Source organism: Mustela erminea, chromosome 12 (assembly GCF_009829155.1).
Source record: "Mustela erminea isolate mMusErm1 chromosome 12, mMusErm1.Pri, whole genome shotgun sequence".
Lineage (NCBI taxonomy): Eukaryota > Metazoa > Chordata > Mammalia > Carnivora > Mustelidae > Mustela > Mustela erminea.
Genome location: NC_045625.1, coordinates 51,836,156 through 51,855,181, shown reverse-complemented (window position 1 = coordinate 51,855,181; position 19,026 = coordinate 51,836,156). Strand labels below are relative to the sequence as shown.

General features: G+C 38.8%; 1 protein-coding gene across 15 annotated transcripts in view; it reads right to left on the bottom strand.

The window, feature by feature from the left end:
* The window catches only part of BNC2 (basonuclin 2), a 434,084-nt gene that overhangs the window by 125,027 nt on the left and 290,031 nt on the right, over positions 1–19,026 (bottom strand). For 13 of the 15 annotated variants that reach the window (XM_032308900.1, XM_032308907.1, XM_032308901.1 and 10 more), the window contains one exon: positions 4,687–4,922. In XM_032308900.1, coding sequence (XP_032164791.1) covers positions 4,687–4,922 — 236 coding nt within the window. Of the gene's footprint in view, positions 1–1,197; positions 4,636–4,686; positions 4,923–19,026 lie in introns of those variants that run through there. The other 2 variants (XM_032308911.1, XM_032308913.1) reach the window with 2 other exon arrangements.

Below are 19,026 nucleotides of genomic sequence, written 5' to 3'. Positions count from 1 at the left end.
TGTGGGAGCCTTTGTTTCTCTTCCTACAGCCCTCAGGAGCCCATGCGTACTTACAGTACCTATGAAGCCTGAGAAAAGACTACAAGCCATTGGACCAACTAGTTACTGCATATTCCATGAGTTTCATAGTGAAACATCAAGCTATACCAAATGAAGCAGGTTTCTTTACACATTCATTTAACAAATATTTATTGAGTGCCTTCCCTTTGTGGCATTCCCTAGTGAGGAAGCCAAGAAGAAAACCATTTTAACAGTTGACTTAATTGATTGATTTTAAATTGGATTGGAGCTTGAGGGAAAGAGTCTTGAGGTAGAGCCACACAAGAAAAGACTTACACTGGTTAACCTAGACAGAAAAGGTCTCTGCAAAAGAGTGGGACTTCAGCTGACACCTAAAGAATAAGAGACTGCCTATCTGTAGAGAAGAGTAGGGGTGTCCAGGCAGAAGAACCAATATATGAGAATGCCCCAAGTTGAGGAAGAGTTTTGAGAAGCTTGACAGGAAAAGGCTATGAAATGGAAAGGGTTTGTGGAGTCATTTACCTACTCTCATAAACCACTTATTCCAGAACTTTTCAGAGTCTTTATGCTGATGTGTACCTTGATGCTCCATCAGAAGGATCCTGAGTGTAGTTCCTCCCAAATCTGAAGTCAGACCTCTGGAAGACTAGTGCCCCCAGAACACTCTGGGAAATAATCTCTTAAAGTGTTGATAGTTCTATTAGCTCTGATTGTTTCAAGACACAGGTGGTTTGAAATGTGCACCCCCCACCCGCCCTCTCACAAGGCTGCTGACACCTTAGCTAATTATTCGGAGTGTCTGATATGGTTCTCTGAATTCTGGCAGGACTTATTTGCAAAGCACGAGATTTCCATAGGTGGACCGGTATATGAGCCCTGGCAAGTCAGATACACATTCAAACTGAAAAATGACTGTGTGAAAACCTGATTTTTAAATGATTAAATTCAACAATGATAATCACCTATCCTCTTATACCCTAAGTCAAAGGCAGGGAAAATGGGGAAAGAACAGAGCACTGCTTTTATTTATTGTCAATAAATATACCATGCAATATAAACTTGAAAAAAGAATTACTCTTTGGCAGCAGGAAAAACATCTTATGTTCCTTTAGATTTTAGCATCTAACTGCCTATTTCCTTTTTCTGCTGTTATATGGGGAAATACCTAAAACTTACCTCACTTTTTCTGTACTTTATGAATGAACACTCTAATTGCCACACAGGAGAATGCTGGGTTTTCTACCTTTAAGATGTCACCTGGATTCTAAAATCACTGTGGTCCCAGTTCTGTTATATGTTTTACACCTAGCTGGCTCACTTATGAATTACATGGATAATTACAGAAGTGAAAAAGCCATTTTTATCAAAACAGCACAGGATTCTTGAAAGATACTGCTAGTCTTTTAAATGAATCTGGGCCATCACTATCACCTCCTTCTTTCCTTTTAATAACCTCCTCAGACACCCTCCTCTTTTCCCCTACATCCAAAAATTCAAAATCAGATCAGACACCTGCTATTCTACCACATTCAAAACTATCTCTGAAACTAGCAGTAGCTGTGTATACATAAGGGATGGAGGTTTAGGCCCAGAGAGAGTTAAATTAATATCCTGGCTTCACCAGTTCAACTTACCGTACATCTTCATTTGCCCAGTAACACAATCTATAGCCAACTGCTAACCAAGTCAATATGTGGTAAGACTAACAGCCACCCTAACTTGCCTTGATAATTATTCTCCTTTAACTGACATAATATTCAATATACTGTTGTTGAGAGCAATAATGCTAAAATTGATGCCTTGAGGGCTACAAGACAATTGAGTTTTAGCCAGATAGAATGACTTGTATGCTAACAGTGCATTACAGGGTTCCACAACCTTTGGATACACCGTTTACATCTTCCTTGCATGAAAATGTTACATACAATTATATTCAAAGTCATTAGTGTATACCTTATCATTACTACATATAATGTTTAAAATACTGACCAATAACCAAATCACATTGCTTTAGAGGAAAAGGGTTTATTTCTATGGCCTAGCTCTTGTTTTTTGAGTTTTGTTTTGTTTTGTTTTGTTTAAACAAAATGAGCATTTCCTCACTACACCGCTCTGTGTCCTTCAACCTCTTGCTTTTTCCCTAAACCAAGAACCATTTTCACAAGGAAGAAACAGATGATAAATGCTAAGGAACAAAAAGCATCATTTAAGTAAAATCTATTTTACATCAATCCTATCAATAAAACAAGACAGAAACTAAACCTAGTGTTCTTCTAATGTAAAAATCATCTATGATTCTCTCAAAATGTCAATTCTAGGCCCTGAATGGAGAAGCAGATTTTATTAAGTCTAGGCTTTGTCAAAATCTATATTAAGTTAATAAAAATTAATTATAACTTAAGTATTACAATAAATGACAGAATTTTTCATATGCAATATTTCACCCTAAAATAAGAGACTTTATAAATTTCAGTTCATGGTTTTGCTGAATTTTCCTCTTATATTTAATTTCTCTTGTGATTTTGTATTGTTAAAGCCTGGGCCCTCACACAAAAAGAAATATGGAGTACATTTCAAAGTACATTTTCTATGCACGCCTTAGAGATAGGTTGAAACAGAGAAAAGTTAACACTTAAATAATAATTTCAAGTAAAACAAAGAACAGGTACTGGTCAAGGCAAAACATCAGGACTGTATCACAAAACAACCCACAGGTTACAGATTTATTGCCATCAAAATGCTACAGTGAACTGGGTTGTTAAGAGGGTAACTAATCAGTCATGCACACACCTGTTTGGACAGGAAGATACCATGCGTCTGCTCCAGACAGCTCAGGCAAAAACATACACATAGAACTGAAACACAGCATTGATGACAGAACTAAGCACCAGAGTGAAAGGAGTAAAGGTAGTACTAGACTGGAATGTACTATCACAGGTTTTGAATAAAGAGTGCTTAGTCACTAACAGTGACTGTTCACGCTAACGGTTCTGTTCAAATATGTGCAAGCGCTTTATTCCCTTCTGTAGAGTAAGAGCTATCACAAATGGATATTAACAATTACTCTGTGGAAACGGATGTAGAAAGATGCGGCACCATATCTGTTCCAGGCCAGTATGAGCAGGTACCATGCTTTATTTTTCCTGGCCTCTTCCTTCTGGACCTCATGACCCCTCAGGTCCCCTGACCACCCAAGACTTAACTTTCCACTCACCCCACTGAAATGCCCCCATCCTGAGGCAAATGAGATAATGCTTGTGAAAGTCTTCTATAAACTAAAAACGTAACATATAATTATTCCTATTATCATCATCATCTTGTCTTCTGAGGGCCAAATTCTCTGTGCCTTCCAAGCTGACACCTCACTAAACTAAGGAATGATTCAACACCGACCAAAGCAGTCACAGGAGCAGACGGGTTCTTCCACCGTCCTGTCTCTCTCTCCTTCCTGTCATCACACCTCTCTGCTCTCCTGCCCTGGCTAACACCTGGAGGTACCACACAGGAGAATGACAGGAATGTGTGGGTTTTTATGCCAGATTAAAGCAAGGGGGAGATGTGAGGCCCTCCACTCATCACATACCAAGCTGGCAGCCAAAACCTTGCACACAACACATGGCGATTCGGGAAATAAACAAGGCTGGCAGAGCCAAAAGCAGGTTTTTGTTTTTTTTAAGGGGATCAATCCTCCTGGTATTATTCCCACAAGAAATTTTAAAAATCACTTCAGAGTCTACCTTCTCCAACTGTGATCTCCTTTGGCAGGAGGGAGTACTTCTTCATCGTCCAGTGTAGTCTTTTTGGATCCTGGGGTCTCCCAACATGCTGTTTTCAACATTTACCCTTCAAGGGTCGTAGGAAGACAGATGGCCATAAAAACATTTCAGAGGCAAAGTACACAATGCAAAGCGACTCATGACATACTGCAAAAAATTATGAAAAATGCAGGGAGGTTGGGGTGGGGGTGGGAAATGGAGGCTGCAGGCCTCCAGGAGAAGTCTTAAGACCCTTACCAGGTCACAAGTGCCACTGATAACAAAGAAGAGGCTCAGGTTGGAAGAGCAGGTATTGTGAAAGCCAATTCTACAACCATGTCTGTGTTTTGGAATGTGGAGGTTTACTGGTTACAAAAGCAGAGAGTTTACAGAGGTTATGGTTCTTTTGATTCAGATGAAGAAGCAATAATTAGGGCACACAGACAACCAAAAAAACAAAACAAAAAACAAACCATTAAACCTATAAATACGGTGCAAGCAAAAGCCCTACTAAACCCAGAAGAAATGTAATCTCAGATTTTCACGAACATGTCACCCACCTCCAAGAGCCCTTCCCTTCGGTGGGGCTACAATCAGACTTGCTGGAGAAGCAGGAGGCCCACGTTGTAGGGAGAGAGAGAGCTGAGTTTAAAAAGATGCAAACAGCAATGCTAGGCAACAGGCCACTTGTTCCTTTCTACCATCCACCCCTGAGGCCCAGTGCCATCCTGCTGGGACACAGTTCCTTCTTTCTAGCTCTCTGACAAGCCTGCCGAAGGGACCACCTTAATCAGAAGAGCGTGTGCACTCCCAGGCCTGTGAGGGGCAGGAAAGAGACCAGGTTGGCGAGGCTTCTCCCTCAACCCGTCCCGGAGCTGGTGGGACACCAGCGGCGCCGTCCTCCCCCTACCTGAAGGATGTACCCCCGGACGTAGTCCCGTAGTGTCCAGCCCAGGCCGTGCAGTATGTGCAGCACCTCCTCCTGCTTCAGGACACTGAAGAGACGGTCCAGCAGGATCTTTAGCCGCACGGGCACCGCCTGCGTCCCGTAGAGCATCAGGCTGCTGATGTCGAACACCACGTTGGACTGCACGATCTCCACCTGGGTGGGGTGGTACAGGTGCTGCGTGCTGAGCTTATCCAAGGCTGTGGTGGTCCCACCAGAGTTCCAGAGGTGAGCAGGAATACAGACATGGAGGGAAAGGGCAGAGACAAAGTAGAAACAAGTCACTGGATGTCATCAGGGTTCCATTTCCACAGATGGATCATGCCTACAGATGTTTAAGTGAGATTTTGCAATGGAAACAGTTCTCGTCCCACCTCCTCCCTGCTTTTACCTTTTCCTTTTGATTTGGTATGTCTATAAATTACAGACAACAGCAAATAAACAAATTCGACTTTCAGAAAGATAGCCCAGAGGGACAAACAATTCCCGACTCCTGCCATAAGCATAGGCCAAACCAATATCAGTTTTCTGAATAAGACTCACCCCTTATCATACTTGAGGGGTTTAAAGAGGAAGAGGAGCACGCTTTTTAGATTACAGGGTTAAAAAACCCCATGTGAGGGGATAAAGGCTCCTAATGTAACTCAAGTAAAATTAGCAAGCAGGGATTATCCCAAGAGGTAGTTCTTCCAACTCTCCCTCTTGTTATTTACTTGTTAGACAGTTTAATGTTCACTGGCCTATTCAAGAAAAAGGAATTCATGGTGTAACTTGGTCACTTTTTATAAACAGCTCTGACAAGGGTTTAGTATCAGATGAACATAGGCAAAAAATGACAAACCTCAAAGTGGAAGAATTTCTGTGTATTTCAGGGGTGTTACCTCAGTACAGAAAACTGAGGATGACCATCTTCCCAGGAAACACTTCAGGCCTTTTTCTCAAGTCTAAGAAGTTACATCCAGATCTAAAAGCCAAGATAAGGTCATACATTCTAGTCCCCATCCTTATCTGAGCTCCTGGGAACCTTGCTGCAGATAATGTAATTACATTTTTCCTCAGTTTCTCTACAGTGAACAATTAAGATAACATTGTCTCATCCACAAGGCTCAAAGAGATGCTGCAAAGATTAATGGGATAATGAGTGAGAGGTGCTTTGAACTCGTTAAGAGAGCACAAAAGCCTTAGATCAACTGTCAGAATTATACACAGATGACCTTCCAGAGATTAAAAAAGATAAACATGTGAGCCTGAAAGATGGTCATCTAATCTCATAAGTCAGGCAAATGGATATCAGACAACAACCAGGCTCAAATCGTAACTACACCTGAGAGCACCCAAGGTTTTTGCAAGTTCTAAAGGCACTGCCTGGCTTTCTCAACCTCTCTTCCCAGCACTGAAGACCCTCACAGAATAGACTCCCGTACCTGCGCCGCCTGAGCAACGCCTGTTTGAAGATGCCCGTATTTCTGCATATTAATGCAGGTATTTAAAAGTACATGCACACACACACTTTTTTTTAGTATTTCAAATGTATTTTTTCAGGGTTCCTCCTCCACTCTCGTTTCCTCCTGACTTGTGGTCACCAGAGAGTTCATGTACTCTTGATAAATTGCTTTCTTACATCCACAGTGTAAAGGCCCTTATCATTTACCCGCTGGCTTCATTCAACACATTTACTCCCAGGAATACTTTGTCAAAGAGTTCGGGTTTCCTCATACTTCATTTCTTGCAGCTGATTTGTCTGATCTTTCCTATTCTAGTGGTTAAGTCAACTTTGAATAAATAGCTTTAAAAATTAATTTAACGTTTGGGAAAGATAAGGGATTCACAAGCCTAGGGATTGAAGTCTTCTCTCATTCCATAGGGCATTTAGACTGCAAAAATGTAGGAATGGGGTATTATTATCCCTGTTCTTCTTCAAGTAGAGCCTTACTACTCAGCCTTCTGATGGGTAAGCTGCTCTGCTTACAGAATCCAGTGACCAGGTTGGGGGAAATCTGCTCCTCTCCCGTTTCCCTTCATCCACCCCTCCAGGTCTGCATCAAACACTTCTTCACCAACTATACTGCTAGCACGACAAGCAGGAAATGAAGAGGGGACAAAAGAGGGGGGAAAAGAGGGGAAAAAAAGATGACACCAAGTCTCAATTTCTGTTGCCACGTTTGGTGCCTACAGCCATGCATTAAGTACACACAGGTGTGTGTACCTATGTGTTCGAGGGCTGGTTGGAAAGCTGTCACCCTCTCCCTCCTGCTCCTCAAAAAAGAACTGGCAGTTTAAGGAGGGAACAAGGACTAAAGTGTTTAGGCTCCAGAAACAAAGAGAAGTTGTTCAGACAACTGAAAGAGTACAAGTGGAAAGGTAAAGCAAAAACATTTCCCTAGATATGCTTTTGAGAACAACAGAGAGTAAGAATATACCTAAATTTTCTTCATAAATATGCCATGTCAAAAAGGAGAAATACTGTTATAGCCACATAAATACATGGCAGGGATCTACAACTTTTTCTGTAAAATGCCAGACAGTAAATATTTTAGGTCTGTGGATCAAACATTCTGTTTCACAGGTACTCACTTCTGCTGTTACAGAGGGAGAGCAGATAAGACTTAAACTAATGGGCGTGTTGGCATTCCAATAAAACTTTATTTACATAAATAGGCACCTGGCCACATTTATACTGATATGGAGGATGAAAGTGTAGCCCAGATATTTAAAGAAAGTCAACAGTAGATAAGGGAAAAAACCTGAGTGTGATTTAAGCAGCAATTATCTAGGAGATGAGTCTCAGACAAAGGACTGAAAAATTAAACTGTCCAGTCTGCAGGTGTCAACTACAAATTTCAACATGTATACATCATCAAAGATTATGATCTGTCAAATTTCTTGAATGTATCAAAATTTTCTGCCTTACAACTGCTGTCATACTAAGTCACCAAGCTGTCGACAACTTTTGGGGATGTTGCCTAGGTGGGCAAAGGGTAAGTGGCAATTTTTTAAATTATCCTAATAATGGTGAACTGAGTCTGCCTCATGTCATGATCTTCCTGTAGCTGACTGTGGAGGACGGAAGTCTGAGTCTTAGTGGGGTTAGGAATATGAGTTGGGCCAACGAGGTGAATAAAATGTAGGGCAAGAACTTGTTCAGCCGAATGGAGTGAGAAAAAAGGGTCACCTACATTTATACTTTATGGGTCTAACCGTCTTAAATTGCTCTATACCAATGGTATTCCCCAAATTTCATTTTCAAATGAAATCTTAAGAAAAACTGGGTATAAAAACATATAAAAGTAAAACTATTCTTTTTTTTTTTAAAGATTTTATTTATTTGACAGAAAGATCACAAGTAAGCAGAGAGGCAGGCAGAGAGAAGAGAGGGAAGCAGGCTCCCCGCTGAGCAGAGAGCCCGATGCGGGGCTCGATCCAGGACCCTGAGATCACGACCTGAGCTGAAGGCAGAGGCTTAACCCACTGAGCCACCCAGGTACCCCAAAAGTAAAACTATTCTTGATGAAGCTGGAGTGCGTGTGGATTAGAGAACTTCTAATAATTTGTCATTCTCTTCTTCCACTCAACTTGTTTAAGCTGGGACTCCTAGAGTTGCTGGAAGCACAGTGCAAAAAAAAAAAGCACTTTGCTATACAATAAAATGATGTCAAACTGCTTTGCCTGCTTTATGTCTATTCCCCTTCAATCTGGTACCAGAAACTTGATTTCCCTTTGGGGAGTCACTCTTCCCCTACACGCAGTATTAATTATTTTGCAGACCAGAATGCTGTGTTCCTTGAGTCAGGTCTGGAAACCAGGATATCTCAGCCCCTGGCACAGCACCTGGTTTAAGAATGGGCAAGTGACCTAAGTCTGAATGGAGAGGCTGACTCTAGAATTTTAGTTAGAACTACTGGGAAGTCTTCTCTTTCCTGGAAATCTGCAGCCAATCTATATGCTTGAGAATGAGAATCACATGGAAGACCGTCAGGCTGCAAGACGGTCTTAGAAAGACCAAGTACTGATAATAATGGTTTGATCCAGAAGACACAGATATGGCGATGTTAAGGCCGGAATTTTCAGTTACATGAGTCAAAGAAATCTCTCCTCACTCTCCTTTTTTATGTCTGCCTGAAGCAGGATTCCATAATTTGTACCTAAAGGAGGCTTAACTAAGGGAACCACTTTTGGGGGTACTTTTCCAGCTACATCCCATGTAATTTCAAAGCAGCTATCAGTGGTTCAACTAAAGGTATATTAGTTCCAGGCCCAATGCTACTCACAATTTATCCGATGACTAGAAATAGGGTGTCCTTAACAATTTCCTATCTTACACAACTTTACAAAGGGTAATGGATACCATCAACATTATTAGATAAAAAATAATGGTGTGTTGGGGGATGGATAAACAAATTGACCATTTAAGTAATAACTAAAAGTCAGGCATCTTTCTAGGGGGTTACAATGATCTCCTTTAATCCTTCAAAAAAATTAAAAAACACACAGAATTACTCTTATTGCGTGTTCAGAGGTCACAGGCTCAGTGAAGTAAAGTAACTGGCCTAAGGTCACTTAGTTATTTCTCCCAAGAAAATTCTGCTTCCACCACATGTTCAGATAAACAGTAAGTCTGGAAACTTGCAAGTCTTCATCATGTTGGAAGTCCCTCACTCCCAGCAATCTGGGCTTCTTGCCATCCCTCTGCTGAAGCAAGCATTTCAAAGGTCACCAACACCTGCTTTACTGTGAAATCCAATAGCTTTTCCCTTCATTGTTCTCCATGACCTCTTCACAGCAGCTGACCTTACTGATCACCACTCCTCCTTAACACTCTTCTCCTTCATTCATGCATACATTCATTTATTCACCTGCACTATTAACTCAACAGCAGCGTAGGAGCTGCACGCAGAAGCTAAAGTAATTTATGCTGTGGCCTCCACCTTCAAAAGGAGACAGACGCAATATATATTTATATATATTTATACGCAGTATAAATGCTATAAATGCTATAAAGAGATTTGATAAAGTATTGCAGAGTAACTGCCAGGAAGGCACAGTCTTACTAGATAACTAGGAATTCAGCAATTGAGAAAGGAGGAGCACAGTCTAGGTAGATGGAACAAAGGCCAACGTTCTCGAACATTACATGCATCAGAATCACCTGCAGGGCTTATTAGAACACAGACTGCTGGGCCACTGTCCCCAGAGTTTCTGGCTGGGGCTGCGGTAGGGACCAAGGGTTTGCATTTCTATAAGTCTCCACAAAATGCTGATGCTGCTGGCCAGGGACCACACTTTGAGAACCACTGAACTAGTGGGATACATGGAAGAGAAGGAATACCCACAGAATGTCTAATACTTGAGGCCAAAAGGTTAGAGATAAGTACAAAAGAGTCAGATGGGCAAAGTGTAAGGAGCCTTAATACTAAAGGCCAAAAGCCGTGGGAGGCTTATGATATAATTTTATTTCCTGTTAATAGGATATAGAAAACAAACATTTTATAAGATAAAAATATCTTATGATTCTAAATATAAAACTTTGACGAGGGTCCACAAGTTGAATTAAAACAATGGCTGTCAACTTGAGGGACATGGCACGTGTTCAGCAGTAAAAGCCACTGAATAAACCTCAGCCACAAAGCCAACAACCCCCATTTCTCCTTTAAAAATTGTACCCTTCCTTCTTTACAAAATAATGGTGTAGTCTGACTTGACTTATACAGTGCAGTGGCCCAGGGTGGAAAACTCTCCTGGGTGCCAAAATAAATGAGGCTTTATGGAAGCCTCCTTTAATTATTAATAACAGCATCAAGAACCTGGGAAGGTTTATTTCCTGACTATACCTATATGGACAAGGAGCAGGAGAACCTGATACTTGGTTCTGTGTTGGAATATTCAGAATTCAGACAGAACATAAAATGGGACATGCGTAAAGAATTCACCTCTAGCATTCCTATCTATTTTAACAATCAATCACTCTTTAGAATGTATCCTTGTGAGAGCAAAGCACAAGTGTCCAATACTGAAAATGGCTTTTGCCTCCCAAAACATTCAAAGGCAAGCCATTCTTTTCAATTAATCCTGACACTCAACCCTAGGAGTTGAGATCATTACCTGGGAAGAAAAACCCCTGAGCCTATGACATGTCTACTCTTTTAAATTCAGTCTGAATATTTTCCTGGACCTATAAACTTTGTAAGACACACTAGATAAAATGTGAATAGAAATTTTACATGATTTCTTTCAGACAACCTACTTAATCAAATACCAAATATTTATTTCAGCTATGATTAATCATCATTTTCTTTGAAGATTTTATTTATTTATTTGACAGAGATCACAAGTAGGCAGAGAGGCAGGCAGGGGGTGGAGGGGACAGGCTCCCCGCAGAGCAGAGAGCCTGATGTGGGGCTCGATCCCAGAATCCTGGAATCATGACCTGAGCGAATGTAGAGGCTTTAACCCTCTGAGCCACCCAGGTGCCCCTGATTAATCGTTTTTGTCTTTCTTTTTTATTTGAGAGGAAGTGTGGAGGAGCTTTGGAGGGAGGGGCAGAGAGATGGGGAGAGAGAATCTTAAGCAGGTTCCACACTGAGCATGGAGCCTGACGTGGGGCTTGATCTCATGACCGTGCAGTCACGACTTGAGCCAAAATCAAGAGTCAGACGCTTAAATGACTAAGACACCCAGGTGCCCCTCAGCTTATTTCTTACAAAATTTTGAATTATTTTCCACATCCTGTTAATAAAAGTAAAACTAACATAAATTACGATCTAAAGCCAAGGCACTTAATTTTTAGCAGTATATAACTGCTTTCATTAAATACATAAAACCAGTTTTGACCATGAGATCTAGCAAAATTAATAAATGTTTTTATAATATACAACTCTTACCTAATGTGTTCCTGAAGTCCAACACTATACTGTGACACACATATGGAACCACATGACTAAGATCATGACTTTTTTCCCATGACTTCTAACACACTCTTCAAAAAAAATTAGATTTACATAATATCATTACTAATTAAGTAATAAGAAATAGCATTTCTGTTGTAAACGGAGTAATTTTATTATCTCCACATTTTATTCTAGACTGTTTTAGTAATCTACCCTATGAAATGCAGTCCACAATATATTGATTTTTTAATAATTTTTCTCAAAATGCATATTAATACATTTATTTGAATCAAAATGTGAGTTCGATTTCTTGCAATGAAAATTAAATTTGGAAGCATAATTTGACCATGACCACTGGTGGAAATTTTCATCAATCAAGATAGCTGAATCTGAAATGATAAAAGTATCACTTTTCAAAAAAATAAAAATAAAAAGCATATTACAGAAATCATTTAAATAACTAATACAGTATCTTTATTTTCTCAACCTTTACTGTTATATTAGAATAAACAATATGCCTCTAAATGAAAGACTAACAGCTAAATTTATATGTAGACATTTAATACATCTTGTTAATGCCTTTTTCCAGACATCGAGAAGGTGAATGACTATAACAACATCTGGGTAATAAGGTGGGTGATTTTCACTTTTTTTCCTTTTAACAAAACTAACTGATCATTGTGTAGTTTTTGGCATACGATGTGAAATGATTTCTAAGAAGTGAAGGACGATGGGATAAAGTTCCTTGTCCCACCTATTCATGTGAATAGGCATCTCCGCAGTTACATCTGCAAAAATGAGAAATGATAGGGTAACTTTTCTATTTCTTACAATGAATACTAGTCATTTACTGATATATGAACTTGTCTGGGAAGAAAAAAATTATAGCCCCATCCAATTTATTGACAGGTATATTTCTAACAAAAATCCACTCTGTGTTTAATAAGTTATAAAAATTTGTAGTATTTCTATTGCTTTGGATCTTACCATCCTGATGAAGTTAAACAATAAATTTAAATAAAAAATAAGTTTTTATTTATAATGTATTATTTTCTTAATTTTCATTGCAGACATGTGTAAGTTGAATGATATAAGACTTTCCAGCGAATGTGACTGACTACATTTATCGTAATGTCATTTGGAGACAGTGAATTGGAAATAAGAGTTAAGGAGATATAATAATGACTTAAAACAATGAATTAAAGTTCCCAATGCTAAAAAGATTGTTATCCTCCAGATAAGGGAAGTTTCTAGGGCAAGACTCCAAGGGTTCAAATCTCAGCTCCGTCACTTACTTGCTGCATGACCCTGGCAAGTTACTTAGTATATGAAAATGTCAGGATGGCTCTTCATTTTCAAAATTCTTGCTAGTGGCAGCCAATAGGTTGAGGACCACCTCCTTAATTCAAGGAGTGAGGAAAGAAAAACACAGAATCAAGACCAACCTAAAAAAAGTGGGGAAGAAAAAAGATGCTTAGAGTAAAGATTTTCTAGTTTGGGGGGGGGGGGGTTGAAGGGGAAATCAACTGAGCTGCAGGGGATTCATGAAGATTTTGAGCTGATGCCTCTCCAGCTGTCTGCCTGGGATGAGCTGCCTCTAGGAATCCAACTACTCCTATATAATGCAGGTGATTCCCAACCTACCCAAGAGCCATGCTCTCAACTCCAAACACGGTACTTGACTCTTAGTGCTGAGAAAGGTAGAACTATGGAAACTAGGCTGAAACAAACCTTTTGTTATCTTCTGATGGATATGTCACAGGTGCTTTTGAAAAAAATGCCATAAATTCGAGAAAACAATAACAACAAAATAATCATCTATAATCCCACCACCCCAAAATTGCTAATATCCATACATTGACACAGTTGCATCTACTTTTTTCAGTCCATTAATTTTATATAGTTGAGGAGATCTACAGTATGGATACAAATTCTTATCTTGTTGGCTGCTGTTCTTCTCACAAAACATTACATACAGAGAAAACATTCAAATTACCTCAGGCTACTTAGTACCCATACATTTTTCCACTGCAGTTTCTCCTGGATCAATCCCTCCTCTCTGCCCTAACTTCTATCACTTTAGTACAGGCTTTTAAGGCTCTCACAACTCCATTACTGCAAGTAACTCCTGGTGGTCTGATCTATCTCTGCTCTTTCTGACCCAGTGCAACCTAAGTACAACCCACAAGTCAGTCTTCTCAAAATACTGATTAGAATAGGTCTCTTCTCTGGTAAAAAGTTTCCAATAGTGATCCCAGCAAAACCCTCCCTCCCCCTTTACCTGGAGTCCTTAACCTGGGTCAGGAGACCTTGGCCAGATCAATTTACTATCCATCGTCATAACATGACACAAAGTGAGTTACACACTACCTTTTCAAACATTCTAAGCACTTCCATATTTGGTTACTAGAAGAATATTTCTAGGTCCTATGCTAAATTTTGGAGATTTTGTGAAGAACAAAACAGATAGGACTTGAGCCCTCTTGAAGTTAGCAGACTAGTGAGGAAAACAAACTTAAAAAAAAAAATACACATTAATGCACAAAATTACAAGCTGGGTATGTGACATGAGAACATAATTTAAATGGATAACAAATTAATTGGCTTTTCCAGGCAAAGCCAATTCTAGGCCATGAGAGACAGCAGCAGAACAGTACGCAATGATGCTGTGAGATAAGGACTTAAAAAGTGTTTCATTTTCAACACTGTTCTTTAAGTACCTTTCCTCTTATCTACCTTTTGACTACATCTTCCTTCTAGCTTCAAGTTCTATTTTCTTTTTCCATGAAGTCTGGAGAGGTCCCCGCATCTAAGAGCAAACTGTCTCAATAATGATGCGTGCCAATCATGTACATCCCAACCATATGCTGCCCATTTACTGGGTCACTTATGTGCCTATTTTATCACGAGAGCTTGATGTTAAGCAGCAACTCTATCTGACACATAATTGACTCAAGGGTGTTCAGTCCTCATATTGTTGAACAGATAAACACAGTTAAGTCAACATAGACTAGGAAAGGCCATTAGTGTATTTGCATTGAAAGCCTAAATGTATGATTCTACTGTGCCACCAAACTCTCCATTTTACCCATGTCCCTCTCCTTTGATGTTTACACTCCCCTAGAGAACAGTGGTTACAGGTAATTGTGGCAGTTCATGGAGTGAGGTGGGGCTGCTATCTGAGCAGGAATCAACTAAGCTTTGCATAATCTATTCCCTTTCCTACCACTTGAAGCATGATTTGGGGGCATCCAGTGGATTTCTAGGTAGCAATATGAAATCCGGGACTGTTAAAGAAAACAAGCTTGATGACAGGGTGCACAGACTAGAACATAATGTACAGACATTATGAAAATCATAGCACAGATCACTGGATTTGTAATCAATGTGCTAGAGCTATGGTCTCCCAGCTATAGAAAAAGGTATGGATGGTACAGATTTTGGACAGAGTCAGAGAATGGTCATACAAAAGATCTACAAAGAAAAGCTTATTTTTCTTTTATAAAAGGTCTAGAGGGGGAAAAAGCCAACATATAAATTAATCTCTTCTTAGTATGTAGAATTTTATTTGGAAAAAGAAAAGGGTCTAACTGCACAATATGGATACTAGTTAGAGAAAGAAAAGAAAATTCACACAAGAGCTTCTTAAATTGTGAATTAGGTAACTGGGGAGAATATAATTTACCTGGATTTCCTTAAAATGCCAGAAACAGAAGCTTAAACTGGTAATTTTCTAGCTATGAGACAAAGGAGAAATTGAAGTCTGGATGTAATTTTAATAAACACTTTGATAGGATAAGAACCTAAAATGACACATAAGTCTGGATGAAGAAAACTCATTTCTGTTAAAAACAGAATCACCATTAAGGACAACAGCCAGAATTTTTGTGGTTCATTACTGTAAATGTGTAATGTAAATGTAAAATCGGTATAAAATGTAATGCAAAATATGCAGTAGTGAAGTGATACAAAGTAACACACACTTTGAACAGTATTGCTAACTTAAAGAACAAAGTAATGTTCTTTATAAAATTCTGTTTTCAAATGTATAAAATAGAGCTGGGGTGGGTGAGCAGTAGTTATAAAAGAATTTGCATCTATCAAGTGAAATATGAATAACTATTTTCTATTTCAATTTTTAATAACAGGAATTACTCCCAAACCTTCAAATAAATTAAAATAAATGTAAACCTGTAATTCTACAGACTTCACTTCTAATATTTTCTGTGAAGGTCACAGAAATAAGAACATATTCAGATAGTTTTTTTTCTTAATGTAGGAGTATAAAAGTGCTTTTCACTGATCCTAGAAAATTGGCTCTCAGTGATAGTTTATAGTTCTTAGTTTTCCACAACTTTTTAAAACATAACTTTCTTTAAAAGCCAGATTCAAGTGACTTAGGTGGTTTTCACAGGAATATGCTTGAATGTTTCAGGCCTTGACGTCCAGTGGACTCCATCTAATAGCGGTGTGAAGCTTATAGCCAGCCATTCAATAAAAAGTGAGAGAAGTGGGCTAACTTCTCAAAACCACCTACTTTGCAGAGGAAAACAATTAAAAATTTGTATGAAAATGGCCTAAAAGGAAATCTTTTATTTCACTAATTTCCAGTCCTGCCCTGGATATTTTTAAATTTTTAAATACTAATTTGAAGCAATTTTACAAGTAAGAAAAAAAAATTAAAGAAACCTATTCTTTCATTTTGGGAGAAAGCCAAGTGAGCCTTCAATTGGAAAGCTAATTGTTTCGAGAACTCCATGTCTCTTGCCTCAATTCCCCTTAGGATTCTAAATTATAACAGCATCAAGCGGTCAACATTTAGGAGCTCTGGGTCCTAGAACACAATTTTAATTTCTAATAGATTAACATTTAACATGTGTCTTTGAGGGATTGATTTATGGAATTCTTTCCACAATTACTTTAAGAGTTCAGAAATAGAGTTCTTAGGGACAGGATTTTATAAGAACAGTTTCTGGGGTCAGATTTTTAAGTTTTGATTACTTATAAACAGATTATTGTTCCCTTTTGTATTCCAAATACCCAAATACTCTGAATTTATGAGGGTCGGTGGCTCTTCATTCTTTCTAATATGACCAATAATTTCCAATTATACCACACTTTATGAAATGCACACTATATCCGATATAATGATATGTCATTTCAATGTAGCTAGCCCATGAACTTCTACAGCTTTAATGGGATTTTGCGTATTTAGAATTTCATCATAAAGGGACCCTTTGGAATCATTATAACATCAATCCTTTCCCATTATAAGACTCAGCTCTCTTGCTAGGCAAGAGAGCATCAGGGCGCAAGGCAAAGGCTTAGCCTACCCAAAGATCGTAAGCCAGATCCGAATAAAAGCTATAGCACTTGGGGAAAACATTAATAAATGGCAATGATGACATATTAAAAACTTTTTAGTGGATCAGAGAATCGATTGTGAAGGCAGACAATGACTGTTATTAAAAGAAGAATTCCTTATAACTTGAAGTAATACTTAGATCTGTATATTTCATTCACTACTTTTTGAGAAAAGACCTATATAATTGGGGGCAAATTCGGTACAAAATAATTCATGTTCCGTATAAGTCACAACTTTCCTAACTGTAACTGTCAAGGTTGAATTAATTAGGATACTTAATACCAAAAAGAAAGAGGGCTTGCTTCAAGAATTTTTTTTTAAGGAAAGAAGAAAAGGAATGATATATAGCTGCAAAAGTTGATCCCCAACCTGGTGATAAAAACTGTCAGCCCTTATGGGTGAAGTGTTTATTTTTTTTCTTGAACAAATAGCGTGCCAGTGTTTTTAACTAAAACAAAACAAAAACCTACTGAGCCTCCACACACCCCGATTACATTACTATACCTTATACCTCATGTGAATGATCCTTGATTTTCTTTTCTTGTCCCTTAGTACATGAGGGACTAAGTATATGAATACTCTTATAGTCCATTATGGATGTGATTCTAATGTGTAGTGACAAAAGGGGGACAAAAGTAGTTCCAATGAGGCCTATGTCCTACAGAGTTTAATCATCCCTAGCTGACATTTAGCTTTGCGAGTATGTGGAGATGCACACACAAACACCCACAATTAGTCCGGGGCAGAATTGGAGCTCCACTTGAGACTATACAGTAATATTTCAAACTGATTGGCATTTCCCCCCTGTGGCCTTATGCATAATAAAGTCTTCACAACAGACTTTGGAAATCATTAAAGTCTGACTGAGACACACATAAAAGTAGACTGTCAACGCTTGGTTATTCAGAAGCTCACTCTCCTGGCTAGTAGATTAAACAAGTCCTTGGTTTTATTTCTTCTCCTCCTTCTTCCTTACATGGACCACTTTTGGGGGCATGTCTTTCCTCATTTACAGAAACTCCATCAGAAGGTGGTTAAGGGGAAAAGAGAAAATTTAATCTGCAAACTTGACAGTAAATCTAGGAAGAGATTTGGTAATTGACTCTCCTTGCTGCAACCAGGGTTGGGGGGTTATTGTTCCTCCTGCTGCTGCTCTATCCAATCTCTAGTTGCCGAGGCTAGCTGAAAGTTGACTACACAAACCTTGCTTTATTTAATTTACAGATCAATGAATTAAATGTACACAGACTACAAAACACATCTCGTGTTAAAAGTAACTACTGAAATATGCTACTTGAACAGACCATGTAAGTCCTTCTATTAAACAAAAAATGAACTTTTCTGTAAGTGAATAATTACCCTACTCCTAATTTATTAGCTTTAAGATGTCATTTTCTTGAAATAGTGTTTCACCAAGAATTTCACTAAGGAAACTCTGTAAATGCAAGACATATTTATTTTTGATAGAACATGTGCTTTAAACTCTATCACATATAGTGAAGAAATCTTTCAAAATTGAGAGAGCAGTAATACAAAAAGCCAGCATCTGGTAGGAAATACCTGAAAGAAAGGAATGATTATATTCAGTCGTTGTCTTTTTTTTTTTTTCTTAATAAATGTCACCTTTGTGTCACAAGTATTTTTCCTTTCCTCTCCCAGTAAGTCAGCCTGAAATCTCATTCTAAATCTATAATCAATCCTTTTTTTTTATCCTCCTACCATAATCCCTTAAAACTCTGGGCTATCACACACACTTCTGACACTCATGTGTGTTTTCTTCTGGATTGCTGGATTTGCTTAATGCATATATCAAGTATCAAACTGCTTTGCATCTGTGACTGGAGGAATAAAAGGCCCTATATAAAGATTTGCTCATAAAAAAAAAGGGGGGGATTAAGAAGGCAGTCTTAGGAAAAGTCTAAACTAACCAATTGTTAAATGCATGAACAGAAAATGTCAAAGGCTAGAGGGATCCTTGTCTGTTTTTCCACTCCCACGATCAGTGTATGATTGAGCAGATGGGGAAACAAAGTTGCCATCCCAACCTGAAGTCAC